Source organism: Toxotes jaculatrix, chromosome 14, assembly GCF_017976425.1.
Source record: "Toxotes jaculatrix isolate fToxJac2 chromosome 14, fToxJac2.pri, whole genome shotgun sequence".
Taxonomy (NCBI): Eukaryota; Metazoa; Chordata; class Actinopteri; family Toxotidae; genus Toxotes; species Toxotes jaculatrix.
Window position 1 is genome coordinate 24997650 of NC_054407.1, and position 19016 is coordinate 25016665.

Here is a 19016-nt window from a genome sequence, read left to right on the forward strand (position 1 = left end):
CCTACTGTTGTTAACTTTCATAAACGTGGCTCATGACGACCACAGTCTGAATTCCACCTGTAAGGCTTTGATTGGATGATTGATTGGAAACAGCTGTGAGAGAGAACGACACCAAAACGCATCGCATGCGGGCAGAGATTCAGAGGGGTGGAGGCACACTGGGTGAAGCAGCCGGGCAGAAGCAGCCGGGCAGAAGCAGCCGGGCAGAAGCAGCCGGGCAGAAGCAGCCGGGCAGAAGCAGCCGGGCAGAAGCAGCCGGGCAGAAGCAGCAGGTCTCCGGTATGTGACTGGTAATAAAACACATTACTTCTCACTGAACAGATCGTAGATGCTGTAAATCTGATGTGATGCAGCTCGAGCACGACAGCTGATTATTACATCTTTTCTTTTTACAACAACAAAAACAGCTTTTTTTTTTCAAATGAGAGTAAAAAAAAAACAACAAAACAACAAAACAACAAGTGACGTTACACAAAGGAATTATTAGCTAAAGTTCAGTAGTTCTTTTGAAATTTGGACCAAAACACAACAAAACAAGCACGGAGTTAATTTGGCTGCAACATGTTTTTGATTTGCTTGGAGGTAGTCTCATCGTTCAGATGTTTGGTCGTGTACCTGCAGGGGAGAAGGCAGCACTTTAATGATAACATCAGGTCGGAGAAGAGTGAGGTCAGTGATGGAGTTTGATTCACGTCAGACAGAAAATCCTGATTTAGCCTCCGTCCCCTCAGACTCCACGCGTCTGGTTTAGATAAATGAACTTCCTTCGTTAGTACCTGTGATGTATTGGCGGAGTGTGAGGAGCTTTACAGACCTGAGAGCGTTGAGTAATCCCTCCACACTGCTGGGCGGCTGCTCCTTCAGCACTCTGATGCAGCCTTTCATCTGAAAACAAACAGAAAACACAGCAAATGAGAAATAAGACCACATGTGTTCACAGATTTAAAGAGACTCAATCCAGAGGAGACCTGAGCTGAACAGACCAGGGTATGATTATATGGAGCCTGAGACACAACAAAGATCAGGACATAAAGATCACACGAACGTTTCCCTCTGATAAGGTACTGCCACAGTAATCTGATTACTTTTGTTTTTAATGATTAATGATTTCTTTTGTGGACTGATTTTTTATTTTAAGCAGTGAGACGGTTTCTGGTTCTGTAACAAAGTGACTGTCGGTGTTTAAGTTCAGCTTCTTCTGAAAACCTGATCGTTATTTAAAGTTTCTTTCTGCTCAGTGGGGAAAAGTGTGAGCAACAATCACAGCTGATCTGTATCTGAGGCTTCTGACGGGAAACAATCTGGCAGGTTCACAGAGGACCAATCAGAGCCGAGCACCCAGTGAGGGCGGAGCATGTGCATTGAGGGCGTGCCGGGTGTGTACGGATGTGTCTCGTTAACATACGTCTATGTTGGAGGTCTTAACGAAGGCTCCGGCCGGGTGAACGTGGTCGTAGAGGATGATGACGCCGACCATCACACGGAGGCAGAACAGCACCGTCTCCTCACTGGCGAAGCGACTGCGATACTCCCTGCACACACACACACACACACACACACACACACACACACACACACACACACACACACACACAGTCAGACTGGCTCTGATGCTAGTGAGGAGGATGATGCGTTCAGGAACATGTCAGGACTCACGGTGTTTCCAGCATCACTTTACACACACTGGCCATCGTACTCAGACAGTCTGTCGTGTTTTCGATTGGGACGTCCGGATTCTGCACAACAGCAGCAGGACAATAAAGTTTCAATCAAAAACCACAACCAGTTAAACACTCTGCATGGTCTGACAGCGACACCTACAGGCTGAAGTTTTCATAACACCACAGTATGAACTCACTGATACAGAACAGTTTAAAACGTGTGATTCTGTTTCCTGTTCTGACCAACAAAACAAAAGCTCCAAGCTGACTCACAGCGTTATATACAAAAGAAATGAATGAATGAATGAGTGAATGAGTGAGCTGTTCAATTCATAAATAAAGAAGATGAATGCATGTGAAGCACATGTTGGGAAGAAACTAGAGAATGAAATAAATCTATGGATGGACTCACATCTGAGACAAACTTTGTTGTGGCGTCACTTAGCGTCTTCAGCATCGGCGTGGCGCTGGCGTAAAACAGAGACATCCGATTGGCCAGCTCGTTGTTGACCTCATTCTCTGAGTTGGCCTGAAAGAGTAACAGGTTGCCATGGAAACCCCATCAGGTGTTCTCTCCCACCTCCGCTCCGTGTGTATGACCATCAACTTCTGTTCCTCCTTCTATTTTATTGTCTATTTTGATTTTTATTCTATTCTCATTTAATATTTTTCACCTGCTCGTACATTTTCTAAGTGTAGGATGACAATAATGTGTGTGTGTGTGTGTGTGTGTGTGTGTGTGTGTGTGCGTGTGTGTTTGTCTTACAGACACGTTGTTGATTCGCATGCGGCTGATTGTGCGGCGGTAGTAGCTGAAGTCGTTCTGAATGGCAGGATTTGTCATCTGAAACAAAGACAACAGACCAGAGAGTAAACACATGAAGAGGAAGAGCAGTGGACGCTGAGTCTCTCAGGCAGAGGAGAGGTCAGAGAGGAGGAGGAGGTAAGGGGGGAGGAGGAGCAGAGGAGGTAGCAGAGGAGGTAAGGGGTTGGGCAGTGGTACAGAACAGAACCTTGAGCTCGTCGAAGCGCAGCGTGAAGTGCAGGATGTGGGCGAACTGACGAGCCAGAGCCTGTTTCTGCTCCAGATGCTGAGTGGGAGTCGAACCAGAGCTGGTGAGGACGTCCAGGAGACAGTGCAGACTGGACTCTGACGGGGGGACAAGAGGTTTTTTTGTTAAAACGTCTAACAGTGTAAGTCCTGCGAGTGTCCCCGCAACAAACGGGGACTTATCTATTCTCACTCCTACCAGCAGTAGAGCTAAAATATACAGGTTTTCCTGAGGGGGGCGCTACAGCAGAGGATTTCACACGGTGATGTTTACTTCTCTGGATAAAGTTTAAACGAGCGTTTGAACAGAACAGATCTTCACATGTTGTGTTCAGGTTCTTACCGAGTTTCTGGGAGAACTCGTAGAAGGTTTTGAGTTTAGCGACCAGAGGAACCACAGCAGACCAGGCCTTCTCCTGTACACCCTCCACACCAGGACTCTGGATGGCCTGAACACACACACACACACACACACACACACACACACACACACACACACACACACACACACACACACACACACACACACACACACACACACACGCATAAAACAGGTATTCTGTAAGTAGTAGTATTCTGAAAGACTGATTCTATCAAAAGCTCTTCTCATTAAAATTACGTTTAAAAAATCCTTAGGCATCAGAAGATAATTGGTTTATATCTTTATGCGGCAACATCTCAGCTCCCTGTGTTTGATGGAAATGTCTGTGGTCTGAGAGGCTGACTGAGGTCAGGACGTGTGCTCTGTCGCCCCCTGGTGGACAAAGCTGGTGAGCCTCCCTCACTGCACTTCGTGGTGTGATTACCTTCACACTGGACATTTTCTGACACTGGTTTCCTCAGACTGAGACAGTGTGGAATTACAGTATGTGCTGGAAACCAGTGGAGCTGAACTGGTCTGAACGTCTGAACCCAGCAGATAAAAATCCTCCTCTCAGACGACATCAGACACAATGAGCTCATTCGCCCTGAAATACATTCTGTAGCTTTAAACGTCCCCACGGCTCAATGTGAAAATCATTCCACCGAAATCAAACACTGTCCAGTACCATCAGCTGCAACTTTATTATTTTCCTTATTGATCAATCTGGCAGTTATTTTCTCGATTAATTGTTTGGTTGAACATCTGAATTACCCAGAGGCCAAAGTGATGTCTTTTAAAATAAAACAACACAAACAAAGGATTTTGTTTAAAATAAGGTTTTGAATATTGATCTTAGCACCAGGCCTGAATCTGCTGGTACATTCCGCCCTGCGTTACCTTTCGTATCTCCTCTCCTGCTCCTCTGTATGCCTGCAGGTCGTCCAGGATGACCCGAGCCTCCGTCAGCACCTGGTTCACCTTCTCCCACACCGCCGTCTCCGACTGTGAGGGCTGAGCGTCTGTGAAGAGACACACGAGGTCAAAGGTCGCACACTCTCTACTGATGTCCCGGTCCAGAGTTTGAGTCTGACACAGTGAAACTTCTTTTAAACGGAGGCTAAATCTGTTTGAGTCGACTCATCAGTCAGGTAATAAAGTACATTCCATCCATTTCATCACACACTGATTATTTTAGGACTCTACTGTAACTCTACTATAACCGAGACGCCTGTTACTGTCTCTGGTTTCTCACTGTGGAGAGTGGAGTCCCACAGACCACCTGCTCATTTACTGATATTTATCATGTGAGTTAGTGTTTTAAATTCTCATCTGTCTGTGTGTGTGTGTGTGTGCGTGTGTGCGTGCGTGTATGTGCGTGTGTGTGCGTGTGTGTGCGTGTGTGTATGTGCATGTCTCACTCTCAAAGTCCAGGAAGAAGTTTCCACCATTGTTGTCGATGTCTCTGGTTAACACTTTGATCAGGTTCCCCATTCTGTCAACACACAGTTTGAACAGTTTTAGATCTGGACAGAGACAGCGAGGACATTTCAGAAGAAGAATTTCAGCTCAGAGACACCTCGACTGTCCGCCTCTGGTGCTGCAGGGCCAGTGAGACGCAGACCGACTGAGCATTAACCCTGCAGGTACAGGAGCTTCAGTTCATGTTCACATCAAACGTCAGGCTCAAACAATCTGATCCCAGTCACTGTGTCTGTGTTTAACTGAGCTGAAGCAGTCGAGAGAGGTCGGAGGTCAGAGGTCAGACTTGTCAGAGCTGACAGAAAGGCTACGCTAACTCAGACAACCACTCTGCACAACTGCAGTGAGCAGAGAATCGTCTCAGGATCGACAACACGTCCAACCTTGAGGTGGAGGAACCACAGCAGCAGAGACCACGTCAGGTTCCGGTCCTGTCAGACCAGGGATCTGACACCATGGATCCATGGACCCGGCCTGCATCATGTGATGCTGCGTGGGATGTTTACAGCCAGTCAGTCATGGTCCGAACGTCACAGTCGGTCTGAGTAAACGTATTGGACAAAGTTTTTGATGCGTGGCTCGTTGTTTTCACAGTAAAAGTCCTGTTGTGTGTCTGTTGTGTTCTTCATAGGCGTGGAGTCGTTTCCATCTGACACATCAGCTCCTACATGTTGGTTATAAGCAGTTTAATCAGATGCTGTCTCGTCTCTAATCAGGTGAAAAGCAGAGTCCATTACACAAAATGTGTTAATGTCTTTAAAAATAACTGTTCTCTGTGTGTGTTCCTAACTAACGCACTCTAACCACCAGCAGCTCTGTGCCTAAAAATACAACCGCACAACTTTCGCCGCAGCATGTGACAAAGAGAAGCTGACGCACTCTGTTAGAACAATGATGCTTTGCACGTTGGCACTAACAAGAAAATTTCAACGGTGGAAAAAAACAAATGTAAATCATTCAGAAAGGATCCTCTGCTTTGTTAACACACATCAACACTCATCTCCACCTGCAACGGCTTTTTAACACAAAACAACACAAAGATTCGTCGGCCTGTGTGTGGCTCCACAGACCGGCAGCTGCAAACTGAACTGGGAGCAGCGTCTTCGTGTTAAAAACAGTGAGAAGAGGAAGTGATGAAGTCTCTGAAAGTTTGGGCTAAATTTAAAACAGGGGAAGTAAAGCAGACTGAGCTCGGGTCAGGTACGACGCACACACTCTGAGAATAACAACACGGCTCTGAACACAGACGAGTTCGAGTTCAAAAAACCAGCGAGTGTTTTCAGAGTTTGTCTCTTCACACAAACTCATTATTTCCCTGTGACCACGGCCCTCGGCCGAGCTGCTCGCGTTTCAGCAGAAACTGTGAGCTACAGAGAACACCTCCACCCAGAGGAAGAACACTGTGCTAACCAAAGCACAGGGTCTGAGCCCCTACACCTTTCTCTCATCACTTCTTCACGAAAACGCCTTAAATTCAGTCATTTAAAGGACGAATATGTGACTTTATTCTCGTTGAGCCAGGCCCCTAAAAGCTGCCAGGAGGCCAGAACAAGAGACGAGCTCCTGTAAAACATACAAACCCTCAGTGATGATCACACAAAGTACCAAGTTCCAAGTTACAAAAAGTAACTGTCACTGAAAACATGAATAATTCAGATCTAAACATTTAGCTCTAAACTGGTTTGCGATCTTCAGACACGTGACCCTGAGTGAAAGCCTCACACCAGCACCTGTCTACAGGATAAATACAGTTACAGATAGAAATAAAGTTCAGTTACTGTAAATAAACTTTCATTACACTGCAGTCAGTTTGTTACAGACGCTCCATCATCTTAAAAACACATGTGAAACTCAGGTTTTCGTTCTAAGGCCTGTCAGAAACATTCTGTGAAACATTAATAAGACTCCATTTAATGCAAAGGGCTGTGGTGCTGTTTTCAGGAACATGTGGTTTGAAAAGAGATTCGCTGAAACAGACTCTTTAGGAGGAATTGCTCCATTTAGAGCATTCAGCAGATTATTTCATTCAGTCTCTGAAGCGTCAGCTGAAAACTCCGAGATATTTCATCTACTGTCACATTTCCATCAGCTCCACCTCGATGTGTCCTTCACTGTGGACAAGGAGCAGATGTTTATCTGTGTCGTTCACGTGTAGGTCATTTTCACTACTGATCGAAATGATTAAAATGCTGCTTACGTGTCAGTAATAACATGAAGTTATTATGAGAATATAAGGTGGTGATAAGATCATATTAAGCATAATGAGAACTTTTACTTTAGTTACTTTAAGTACATTTTGCTGAAAATACTTTTGTGTGTTCACTGAGTGAAGTTTGAAAGGCAGGACTTTCACCTGTGATGGATTGTTATTATCACCTGTGATGGATTATTATCACCTGTGATGGATTGTTATTATCACCTGTGATGGATTGTTATTATCACCTGTGATGGATTGTTATTATCACCTGTGATGGATTATTATCACCTGTGATGGATTGTTATTATCACCTGTGATGGATTGTTATTATCACCTGTGATGGATTGTTATTATCACCTGTGATGGATTATTATCACCTGTGATGGATTGTTATTATCACCTGTGATGGATTGTTATTATCACCTGAGATGGATTGTTCTTACAGTGCGGTGATGGTGGGAGCGATTCTCTCAGCAGTGTTTCAGGTTGCAGCTGCTGCAGGTGGAACTTCATCCAAATGTATTTTTCTGGATCGTTTCATCCACATATGAACAAACAGGACTGAGTTTTATCTTGTGGAGTTTTACCAACATGTTTCTCTGCTGCAGATTCAACCGTCCAGCAGAAGCATGCAGGGGTCGGACTGAGCTGCAGCTCACACTCATTTCCTTTATTGATTATTCTGACAAATCCAGACAATCGATTGATTGTTTGGTCTGTAACAGGTCAGCCCAGAGTGACGTGTGAAACAGATCATCACACTGGAGAAGCTGGAAACTGAATTCTTGTTGTTTCTTGCTTAAAAAAGTTAAGTAATCAAAGCACCTACCGATCAGTTCAATCAGCTAATCAATTCATTGTTTCCGCTCTTATATTATGCAGGTAAAACTCAGAGTTCTCACTCTGCAAACTGACCACTTATACTTTTGATCATACTGTTATTTAGTAGTATTTCTGAGATGTTTTCTACTTCAGAAAAGCAGCTGAGAACCTGATGTGCATGTGAAGCATGTGTGAATGTTGTTGTTGGAGCTGAAGTTAAATAACTCTGACACTGCTGGGTTGCTGAAAGTTTTAGATTCAGCAGTTTTCAGTTCTTTCCACGTCAGAAACACTCCAGTGAAGAGCGTCCTGTCTGGAGGAAGATTCAGAGTGGATGCTCTGCAGCAGGTTAGGCTGCTCAGCAGCACCGTGCAGGCGTCAAACTGAGCTGCTACATGAGAATCACACATCAGACAGTCAACACTTGTGAAACCAACAGTTCCTTCACTGTTCATCCTTCATTTTCCACGGTGCTGCGTGTCTCTGCCTTTATTCCTGTTTCATTCTAGCTGTTTACTGTGGGAATGCGGTTCTTGAAGTGCTTTCTGCTTGTGATACCTGTGTGTGGTAAATGCTCTGCAGGCTGTGGCCTGTGCAGCGCTGCTGCCTCCAGTTATCATGTCATCTGAGCAGCTTCTCACTTCAGCCCTGTAAACTCTGTAAACGCTTCACTGCAGCTTTAACTCAGTGAAGTTTGGATAAAAGCACAACGCGTGCAGTGGCAGCGGCTCGCAGCTGGACGGGGGGACCGTGGCTCACTGCTCTGAACTCACAGCACAGACCGCCGCGGTGTCGGTGTCGTCTCATACCTTCAGTAACCGCCGTGATGTTGATGGTTGATGTTTCAATAAACTGATCTGAGAGCAGAAATAAACCCGTCCATCGAACCGAGCCGTCGCCTCCTGCGTTGGCTTCAGCCTGATCCCTGAAGTAAAGCTGAACCTTGAACCTTGAAGTCAGTGCAGCTTTTTCCTGGTGAGTGTGCAGGACCTGACATGTCTGATCTGAGACCAGGATCCACCCAGAGACCCGATCCCCCTCCTGAAGCACCGGCCCCCCCTGCCCAGAAAACAACCTCCCCCTGCTCCTCACCTTCAATGATAGCTGATCGATATCTGCGGATCGATACCGTGTGTCCGGGCTCCGGTGTGTCCGCGGTGGTCCAGGTGTCTCCCGGCGGTCCGCCTCCTCTACATGCTGAGTGAGTGTGAACCCGGAAAACAGGCGCTCGGCGCTCCGTTAACTATAAAAGGAGTGATTTCCTCAGGAGGAACTGAACTCTGAGCCAATCAATGAGCCGTGAAGGCAGCGACTGCAACTGCAACCTCTCAGTCGGCCGACGGAGGCAACCGGAGCCGCACTGCAACTGCAACGGAGGGAGCGGGACGATCTGTGAGGCCACGGCAGAAATCAGATCAGTCCGACAGCAAAGTGGAAACCATGAAAACACGGTGTTCTGTGAAAGAATGAAAAATCCTCACGGTCTCACACGTGACTGAGTGAATCTGCCTCATTATCTGGTTTGAAAAAGTCCAAATGTTGACTTTTCAGTTTCTAACTGGACTTTAGTCACGTGATGAAACTTAATGTCTCACGATGACATGAACATTATTTTGCTGTGTCAGAAAAAGTTCAATTAAAAGTCATGATTTGAATTTAGTGTCTCATAAAAAGTCAGTGATGTGATTTATGAGTGATGCGTGATCGTGTATCAGCAATTCACGACTTTTACTTCATATCCACTGATCTTTAAACGGTTAAGAGTTTGAAAGTCTGAGTTTGAGTTAGTTGGTTTGTCTCCGTTGACCAGTCAAAACATTCTGGTCCACACTTCAACAGTCACCAATCTGACTTTTCTCATTATCTTGATTTTAAAAGTCACAGTTTTGTGTTTTATGTCATGTTCTCACCGTAAAGTTTCACTTTTGAAGGGAAGTACAAACACAGATGCAGGGTTTAGATAAGAGAAGTAAAAAACCCGATTGTGTGAAATACATCATGAGCATCAGCGGGTGAGATGAAGCACAAAGGTTAAAGATGCTTTACTGAAGATACAAAAGAAGAAACTATGAAAGTGAACACAGAAATAAAATCACAAATACAAGCGAACACAAACACAGTGCGAGCCTGTGATCTCTCAGGATGTTGAAAAAAAAAACCCAGCTGCAGATCTGCTCTTCCTGCAGCAGCATCAGCAGCAGCACTCACAGCCACCGCACCAAACTCCACTGACAAAACAACTGTTTTTACACAACAGGTGCTGCTGTGGTCACAGGAGCCAACCCGAGTCCAACCCGGTGCTGCCCCCTGCTGCACAGGACGGGCATCACTGCACCCCCGCGGGGGAGTGCGAGGGTGAAGGTAGGGAGGGAACAGAGGAGGGAAGAAAAAGAAAAGAAACAAAGGGGAAGGACGTGGAAAGGTAGGAAAGGAGGAGGCGGGGAAGGAAAAAAGAAGGCAATGATTATTTAGGTAAGAAAAACTAGGACAAAAATGGAAGGAAAGAAGGAGGGAAAAGGAGAGCTAGGGAAGGAAATGAGGGTGTGAGTAAAAGACAAGGAGGCAGGTAGAAGGAGTGGAAGAGGAAGGGAAGGAAAGAAGGACGGAAGGGGATAAGGGATGAAACGAGGAATCAGGAGAAAGGGTACATTGGGAAAGAAAAGCAGGAAGTAAAAAAAAAGAAGGCGGAACAGCGCGTTTTATTTTTACTTTCAAAACTTTCACTTATTTTTAATTTAAAAACCAAACAAACGATAAATTCCTGTTTTTAATATAAACATTAAATAATGAACCGCGGCCACTTCCACGTCAAACAAGCGACACCCGTGAATCCTACATTTCCCATGTTACCCTGCGCACACGTGGAAGTGCGTCATCACCCGTGACCTTGGCCTCCTGCTCACTCGGGTTTCCAGCCGGCGCAGAGGACGAGCATGGCGGGTAAAGAGCCCGGGGTGAGTGCGTCTCATGCTTTTAAAGCGCGTGTAAAGTGATGTACACTCTCTGCACGCTGGCTCGTGACACTGCTGATCCACGTGAGTGTCAGGCTGAGTCTGATCCAGGCTGAGTCTGATCCGATAGCTCAGGTTCAGTCACTGAGCCTGAAGTCAGAGAGGAGGACACGGACCGGGGGACCGGAGGTGGACGCGTGGTTAAAGATAATTAATGAGTTAACATGTCACCGGAAGTGCTGCAGGAATATTTAAAGTTTCCTTCAGCCTCGTGAGCAGCGATGCCAGGTTTTATTCTCTGTGATACAATAACCACTATAACACACAGCCAGAGACATAAGGATGAAAAGTTAAAAGTAGATACAGTAAAAAAAGCTGAACAAGCTAAGACATCCAGCTGGATCCAGCTTCGTGCCCTGCACACACACGCTGTGGTTCAGATACCGTCCTGGTAAAGTAGGTGGAGGTGTCCCACTGCTCCATCATGAAGGTCCGTCAGCGTCATGTCTGCTTCATGTAACCAGTGAAGCTCAGTTTAAAACAGGACGAGGCTGGTTTGTACACAGCCCCAGCACCTCACAGTGTCTCACAGTGTCTCACAGTGTGACAGTGTCACACAGTGTCTCACAGTGTGACGGTGGCACAGTGTCTCACAGTGTGACAGTGTCTCACAGTGTCTCACAGTGTGACAGTGGCACAGTGTGGTACGAAGGTCTGCGAGCTGGTTCGCTCATCGTGTCCTAATCTGTCCGCGTGTCTCAGGGTTTCCTGCAGCAGCTGCGGCAGATCGCAGGCAGGATGTCGTCTGGTCCTCGAGGAGCGGGACTCGGTGTCAAACTGCTGATCGGAGCCGGAGCTCTGGCTTACGGAGTGAAGGAAGCCACATACACAGGTACCGAAGTCCGTCTGCGTCTGTCCGTCCCGCCCTGAAAACTCCAGGGACTCGTCTGAAATCACTTTCTACAACAGCAACCATGAAACTGACGGCAGACAAACGAAAACCAGAACCAGCAAACTGTCCTACAGTAACCAGGACAGGCAGCTTGTTGTGCTTTCAGGTGTCTGTAAGAGAGACATGACGACGCTGATCATACCTGTGTGTGTTTACTTAGTTTGAATGCTGAGTTTTACTTGTACAGCATCAGTGCTGCTGCTGAAGTAAAGGGTCCTGTGTGTCCTCTGTGCAGTCGAAGGAGGACAGAGAGCGATCATCTTCAACAGGATCGGAGGGATGCAGATGGACACGGTGCTCGCCGAGGGACTCCACTTCAGGTAGGGGCCGCCGCCAGAATCACTGCGATCAACGCTGATGCTTTTTTATTGCTAAAGCAGCGAATGTACTTTCATACACGGGAGAGAAAAATGTCGTGAATAAGGCTGAGGTAAATAAAGGCTGAGTAGACGAGAATAGATGGATTCATATCAGAGCTGCGTTGTGACAACAACATTCACTGTAGCTCTCAGACGTAGTTGCTAACGAGTGAGTGTCGTTTTTCTTTTTTCTGCGTTTTAGTCTGTAGGTGATTTTTTTCTTTTTATTCCATTTCACCTTCTTTCTTTCATCTGCTTGTCCTTTATCCTGCGGAGGCTTCTTCCTCGCTGACTGTATGAACTGCATGAACTGTATGAACTGCCTCTACACTGTAACTCTGTGCTGTTGTGTTCAGGATACCCTGGTTCCAGTATCCCATCATCTACGACATCCGAGCCAAACCCAGAAAGATCTCCTCGCTCACCGGAAGCAAAGGTGAGACACAGACGCAGGAATCAGACGCAGAAACCAGTGAGCTGATAGAAACATGGTTGGATGTTCAGGTGATGAATCAGGCGTCGTGACCTCGAACTGAACGTCAAACAGCAACCGATCGGGAGGAAATTCAGGCTTCATTCCTAAATTAGCCTGGGTCGACTAATCCAGGGCTGAAATCAGGTCAGATCTGCACTGTGTGTGTGTGTGTGTGTGTGTGTGTGTGTGTGTGTGTGTGTGTGTGTGTGTGTGTGTGTGTGTGTGTGTGTGTGTGTGTGGGATGATGGGATGTGACCTACAGTCAGCTTCCTCCCTACAGCTGGTAGTTACAAACCAGAAATCATGTTCCAGTGAAAGTCTGAATGTTTGGTCTGAAGCAGCAGAGTAAGCACAGCTGTCAGACGGAGAGCGGCACAGAGGACAGTGCTTACATCCCATTACTGCACGAAGTCACTGTCACATGAAGGAAGTTAATTCAGTGCTTTTATTCTGTCCCGTCGTTGTCAGACCTTCAGATGGTGAACGTCACACTGCGAGTTCTGTCCAGGCCGCTGGCGTCCAACCTGCCCACCCTCTACCAGCACCTGGGACAGGACTACGACGAGCGCGTCCTGCCCTCCATCGTCAACGAGGTGCTGAAGAGCGTGGTGGCGAAGTTCAACGCCTCGCAGCTCATCACTCAGAGAGCGCAGGTACAGACACACACCGCAGTGAGCACATCAACCACACTGACCAGTTTAAGGCTCTAACCCTGTTTAAAATCACCGTACTAAACTCTTTACCCCCCCTCAGGTTTCTCTGCTGATCCGCAGGGAGCTGTTTGAACGAGCCAAAGACTTCAACATCATCCTGGACGACGTGGCCATCACCGAGCTCAGCTTCAGTCGAGAGTACACCGCCGCCGTGGAGGCCAAACAAGTCGGTGCGTAGACACAGTCAGGTTTACTCTCAGGCCTCTGGGCCACAGGTCACAGTCCAGGACCTCTGTCCTGAAAATCAGCCTGCAGGGAGAGAAACTGCCTCAGCAGCAAGGCACCTTCGCTTTGGCTGAATGTATGTTACTGTCAGGTGGTTGATCAGCTGTGAGTTGAAAATGTATAAATAAATATAGGATTCATGTAGATCTGTACAGTTTCCAGCATCATTTCAGACTGTTAGTCTTGTTTCTAAATGAATTCTTCATGTTTGTTCCTCTCCAGCCCAGCAGGAGGCGCAGCGAGCTCAGTTTTATGTGGAGAAGGCCAAACAGGACCAGAGGCAGAAGGTCATCCAGGCTGAAGGAGAAGCTCAGGCTGCCAAGATGGTGAGCTGATGGAGGGGCTGTTTAACCGGGCTGTGTTCAGTGTGGTACCATGGGAAGTCCTGTTGTCTCAGAGGTTGGACATGGGACCGTTGTCCCTGTGTGAAGGTCTGCATGATTTTCTTTTTGGTCACACACTGTGAGATCAGGGGTTAAGTGGTTGTGTAGACAGTTAGATGTGTTTAGTTTGGATTTCCCACCGGCTGCATGTTGTGTGTTCAGGCTCAGCAAAGTGTTTGGATAAATTCCCAGTTGTTGTGTGTATCTGAGCTGTAATTGATTTGAAACAGCCTCCAGGTTGATTCCTGAACTCACAGCTTCTTAAACTAACACTCCATCCAAACCTGCACTAATTCCTGTGCTTTGTTGTCGACGTGCGTGAGAACATTAAGGTGGAGCAGCGACACGCCTGCAGCTTTGATCCTCCTGACGATCGGTGTTGTGTGACTGAAACAACAGCGCTCAGACCGGCTCGGCCTGCTGCCGCTCAGCCTCAGGCCGACCGCTCGCGCGCTCTCCTGCAGGTGGAACGTTATTCTCCTGTGAACACACTAACAGTTTAAATGTGTGTTTGTGTGTTGCAGCTGGGCGAAGCTGTGACGAAGAACCCAGGCTACCTGAAGCTCAGGAAGATCCGGGCGGCGCAGAACATCGCCAAGACGGTGAGAAACCTCAGCCGGAAGCTGCTTTTTGTTCATTTTCAGGTTTATTTGTCAGTGACCATGAACAGAACAACAAAAACAAAAACAGGTGTTTTCAGCCAAATTTAGCTTCCTCTGTCTCTCCTTCTGTTTCCTCGAGCCGTTAAACACAGTGAATAACTAACAGGTCAGACACTCAGCCCTGCGTTCGCCCTGTGTTCGCCGCGCCCTCACAGTTTGGTGCTTCCTGACCCTGTGTGGTGTTTCGTTGCCTGAGAAATCTGAATGTGAGTTGATGGAATCGTCCTGGACACTGTGCTGATTTTGACCTGAGCCCACTAGGTGGAGCCAGAGGAACATGAATTCAACAGAAAAGGCAGAGGAAGCACGAAACACCAGGACAGAGCGAAACCACCAAGATTTAACTCTCATCCTTTTCTTTTTCTCTCCTCTGACCTTTGACCTTCCCTTCTTCGTGCCCAGTAATGTCATCATTACTGACTGCCTGGATGCTGCCGTGTTGGTGAGGGATGGTTTGGGAGCATCAGTTCAGCTCAGAGAGGAAACAGCTGTTTGAATGTCTCGTTGTGTGAAGAGCAGCTTCTCTTCATCGCTGCTCATTGGTCTCTCATCTCTCATTACACTGTTTCTTTTTAGTAAAAATCCTAAATAATGATATTGTGAAATAAACAATAAATAAATGGTAAGAATAAGTTGTTTTATGGTTAAACCCTCTTTAAAGGGAAGAATCAATGTGCAGGAGAAATTCTGTTACATCAGCATTTGGTCCCTGTGTCTTTAGGTTGAATCATTTCAGCGTCCCCCTGCATTGGAAACAGCGTCGTCGTCTTCTCTCCTGATAAATCTGATGCAAACGTTTCTGAATGTCAACAATTTTCACTCTGAACTTTTTCATTTGCTCATAAAGGAAAAAAATCCTGTGTGTGAGTGAGTGAATGAGTGTATCTGTCTTTACGTATCAGGGTGCTGGTGATTAAATTATCCCAGCTGAGTGCAGCTCTGTGTGTAGATCAGTCACGTCATGCGTCCCGGGCGTTGTGGCGTTGGCGTGTGTTTCCTGTATGGACGGTGAACGGGCCTCAGCAGCTCTCACTGTGCTGTGAATCAGCTCAGTGTTGAAGCTCTGACAACGTTCCCATTGTACTCGACAGCAGCAGCAGCAGCTCAGTCAGGCCTGAGAAACGTTCCACCTGTGTTTTCTCTCTGCTCACGCTCTTTACGTGTTTGACCTGCAGGTGGCGCAGTCCCAAAACAGGGTGTACCTGAACGCCGACAGCCTGGTGCTCAACCTGCAGGACAGCGACAAGTTCAAGTGAGTCCTCACATGGATCTGAGCGTCTCTCTGCACAGTTTGTCGTGTTGTGTTACTGCTGATGCGTCAGATTTACACAGTTTTCATTCTGAATTTCTCTGTTTCTCTTTCAGTTTGTCGCTGAAGAAGTAAGAAGACGCGTCCTCCCTGTCGGTTTGTCGTCTTTCCTTCAGTTCCACTCCCACAAAGTAAATCCTGACCCAGGTTTATCTGTGAATCAGTCAAACGCTGCCTGATCTGTGAGTATGTCGTCCAGCAGCTGCCTGACCTGCAGGATGACATATGTTTACATGTAGAACAGGAGCAGTAACTCACCTCTGTGGTTTTATTTTGAAAGGTTCCTCTGGTGTCGGTAAAACGCTGATTCTCTGGTTTTGGTTCTCGTCCAATGAGCTTCTGCATCTTCCTGCAAGGTCACGTCAAACCGTTCGACCTTGAAAGTTTTCTATGCACTTTTCTATTTTTCTCGTAGATGTGTCTCACTTCACGTGTCCACATAAAAAGCAGGACATTCACAGGACTTATCTGATGAAGGGTTTACAAAGGAAAGTCAGAGTTTTACCAACAGCAGAGGAAGTTTAAAGGCTCAGTTCTGTTAACATCGCTGGAATCATACGACAGAGTCTTCGGCCACTGTTTGGGGTCGTGTCGAGAATAAAGTGATGATGCGACAGAAAAAAGTGCTAAGTCACACATTCATGAGGGAAAAGTCCTAATTTCTAAGAATAAAGTTCTCACACTACCAGAGCTTTCAACACAACATTCATTCATTTTCCCTCAATCTCAGGTGTTTTTTCTAAAACCCTAAAACTAAGAACTTAGTCCTAAGTGCATTATCTGTCCACGCTGACGGTTGTGGTTTTGTTTGGGGCTTTAACTGCTATTCTACTGTTTTCTAGTTGAACCCAGTGGTTAGAGAATGTAGAAGTTAGAACCAGACAATCACTTTTAAATGAATCTAATTCATTATGACAGAATTTTCTGTTGTTGACAGACCAGCTGTTCGATCCCTTGCTTCAGCTGTAGAAATGTCTCAGTGCAGCTCACATCAGTGAAAGTAAAATCAGAAACTCTCAGCTTGGATAAACCTCTTTGTTGGCCATGGGAAATATGTTTTAATGATTTGGGTGAACTGACAGTTGGAATGATTGATGTGTGTAACAGACTTTGGTTTCCTGGTCTGAAGAGAAGGTTTAAACCTGTCGATATAGATCCTATCAGTTTGGAGGAAGCAGAGCAGCAGCTGGACTCGACCGTGTCTGTTTGACTTTCAGCAGATTTACTTTTCCTCTTGAGGACGACTCTGTCTCTGCTCAGACTCTGACGGACACACACAAACGTTTGGCTTTGCCCGGCGGTGTCGTACCCACACTGCTCCTCCTGCAAACACGGGCCGGTGCGTCTGATTGTCGCCGTGACGCCGAGCTTCTCGCCACTGTGCCTTTGTGACCTGACAGTTTGTAAAAACTGATCTCTGCTTCTTCTCTTCCTCTCTGGCCGCGGGTTTACGACGGCACACGCTGCTCGCTCTGATGCGACGCGTGACAGAGGAAGAAGTTTAGAGAAGAAGAAATTCAGACGTTTAACATTCGTGGTCAGTTTTTCATCATCAGAGGAAAAAGGAAGTTGCTTATTTCTCTTTGTTGCTGAGAGAGAAATGAGAAGATTGAGATCACACAGGTGAAGCAGCACTGAGTTTATTCACTAACGAACCTACGGAAAAACCACAGCATGTGATTTATTCCATCTTTGCTTTTCTTATCTACTGATATTTTTTTGTTTGATAAAAACCACAGAAGTTAATTTTACAGATCAGTGACTGAAACAAGGCTGTTAAACTTTAGAGTTTCAGCCTGCAGCTTCAGCTTTACTGTACACACACGAGACAGACACAGTACAGGACGAGTCCGTTTGGTGCTGCTGGGTTTGAACCTGTGGCGTTCAGGGATCGGGTCAGAGACGTCCTCAGCAGGTGGAGGCTGCAGCGGCTCGCTCACAGCAGCTTCTGTGTTTTGTAAGATTTCACTAATGAACATTGTTGAGTCATGATCCTTAATACCAGCGAGTATGTGTGTCAGCAGACCGACCACACACACACACACAGAGCCACCTTTGTTTTGTTGACATGAGAAGCTTGTATGTTCTGTATGTTCTGTATGTTTGTCTGACTCTGAGTCAGCGCTCAGACGTTTGCTCCTGAAGGTTTGAGCAGTAGCTGAATGGAGATCGTCAGCTCGTGGATGTTTTTCTTCTCCTTACATCTGAGAAGACTCAGTCCTTACTTTGGATCAGAGACGTTAGATTCACCTGAAATGAATGATTGTAGAGTTTGTTTCTCTGTCTGTGACGGTGAAGTTTCCAGTGTGGTCGAACCCTGATGTAGAACATAATAAATAGAACATGTACAGAATGAAGTGATAATACGTCTCTTCATGCTGGAAGTGATCACAGTTCTTCTACAAAACCCAGTTTTTATTTCACAAAAAAAGCCAAAGCTGTGCAATATTGAATTTTATGTGTAAACATGAGAAGCTGAAGCAGAATTTTACATCTGTCAGAATGATGATTTAAATCAGAGAAGTCATCAGGGTTAAGAATATTACCAAAGAAAGAATTCAGTGTCAGTGCTGTAGTTTAAAGTTAATTACACTTTGCAGTGGAGTCGTTTCAGTGTCCAACCTGAGGCAGGTGTGAGCAGGAAGTCATGTGACTTTAACAGCTAACGCAGTCTGTTTCTGGGAGTTTTGAGTTTGATGAACTTGTTACCTGTAAATGGAACAGAAAACTGCTGCATCAGCACAGACGTGTGTGATGAGGATTGTTTATTCCTTTACACATCGTCTGGCAGACTCCTCCCTCTTTCATGACCCTTCCATGACCAACCTTCGCCGCTGGCCGATGGTATGATTCCTGTGTTATGTGTGTAATAACAGAACAGAGTCACCTTCACTGATTTCTTGTATGTAAATGTGACTTTCAGACGGTTTCCTGCTGTAAAGCCGACCTACACATGACAGGTGCTGAATATTCATGCAGACACCGTCTGTCTGAGCCACTCTCCTTCTTTTCCACACAGGATGAGCTTTATCTTTATCCTTTGTTCAGTGTTTTTCTCTGTTTCTCTCATTTTTAATCCTTTTTCAAATAAACTGCATCTCTGGCAGAGACAGCTTCCTCACTACCTGTCCATCAGTGTCCTCAGCCACTTATTCTCTGTAACTGCTGCTGCTCATTCCAGCCCTCAGCTCATTTCAGCAGTCATGTGACCCTCATCATATTTGTCCCTGGTGTCCCTCCTCCTCCTCCTCCTCCTCCTCTTCCTCATCCCATCAGTGTTAGAACAACAAAAAAACAGAAAAGAGAAGAGAAGATGGCTGCCGAGTTATTTATAGCCCGAGCTGTGAACGCAGAGGCTGCACTGCAACCTCAGATCTGCAGAGAGGGGGGGAGGGGGAGGAGGGGGCAGGGGG

The 19016-nt window shown here is 46.3% G+C and overlaps 2 protein-coding genes across 2 annotated transcripts; one reads left to right on the forward strand and one right to left on the reverse strand.

Annotated features, from left to right (window-relative positions):
- Nucleotides 1–370: 370 nt before the first annotated feature.
- Nucleotides 371–8815, reverse strand: LOC121193456 (CYFIP-related Rac1 interactor B-like). The gene is made up of 11 exons (XM_041055822.1): nt 8667–8815; nt 4495–4568; nt 3974–4095; nt 3056–3161; nt 2675–2811; nt 2428–2505; nt 2074–2190; nt 1657–1736; nt 1406–1532; nt 815–885; nt 371–615 (listed from the first exon to the last, which is right to left on the reverse strand). Exons 2-11 carry the CDS (start codon nt 4565–4567, stop codon nt 546–548), a joined length of 981 nt encoding a protein of 326 aa, XP_040911756.1. The 5' UTR covers nt 4568; nt 8667–8815; the 3' UTR covers nt 371–545.
- Nucleotides 8816–10257: 1442 nt separating this feature from the next.
- LOC121193461 (prohibitin-2-like) lies at nt 10258–18725 on the forward strand. The gene is made up of 10 exons (XM_041055829.1): nt 10258–10528; nt 11288–11417; nt 11713–11797; nt 12193–12272; nt 12780–12964; nt 13065–13194; nt 13472–13575; nt 14157–14234; nt 15470–15546; nt 15660–18725. The coding sequence occupies exons 1-10, from the start codon at nt 10508–10510 to the stop codon at nt 15676–15678; spliced, it is 909 nt and encodes a 302-aa protein (XP_040911763.1). The 5' UTR covers nt 10258–10507; the 3' UTR covers nt 15679–18725.
- The last annotated feature ends 291 nt before the right edge of the window (nt 18726–19016 follow it).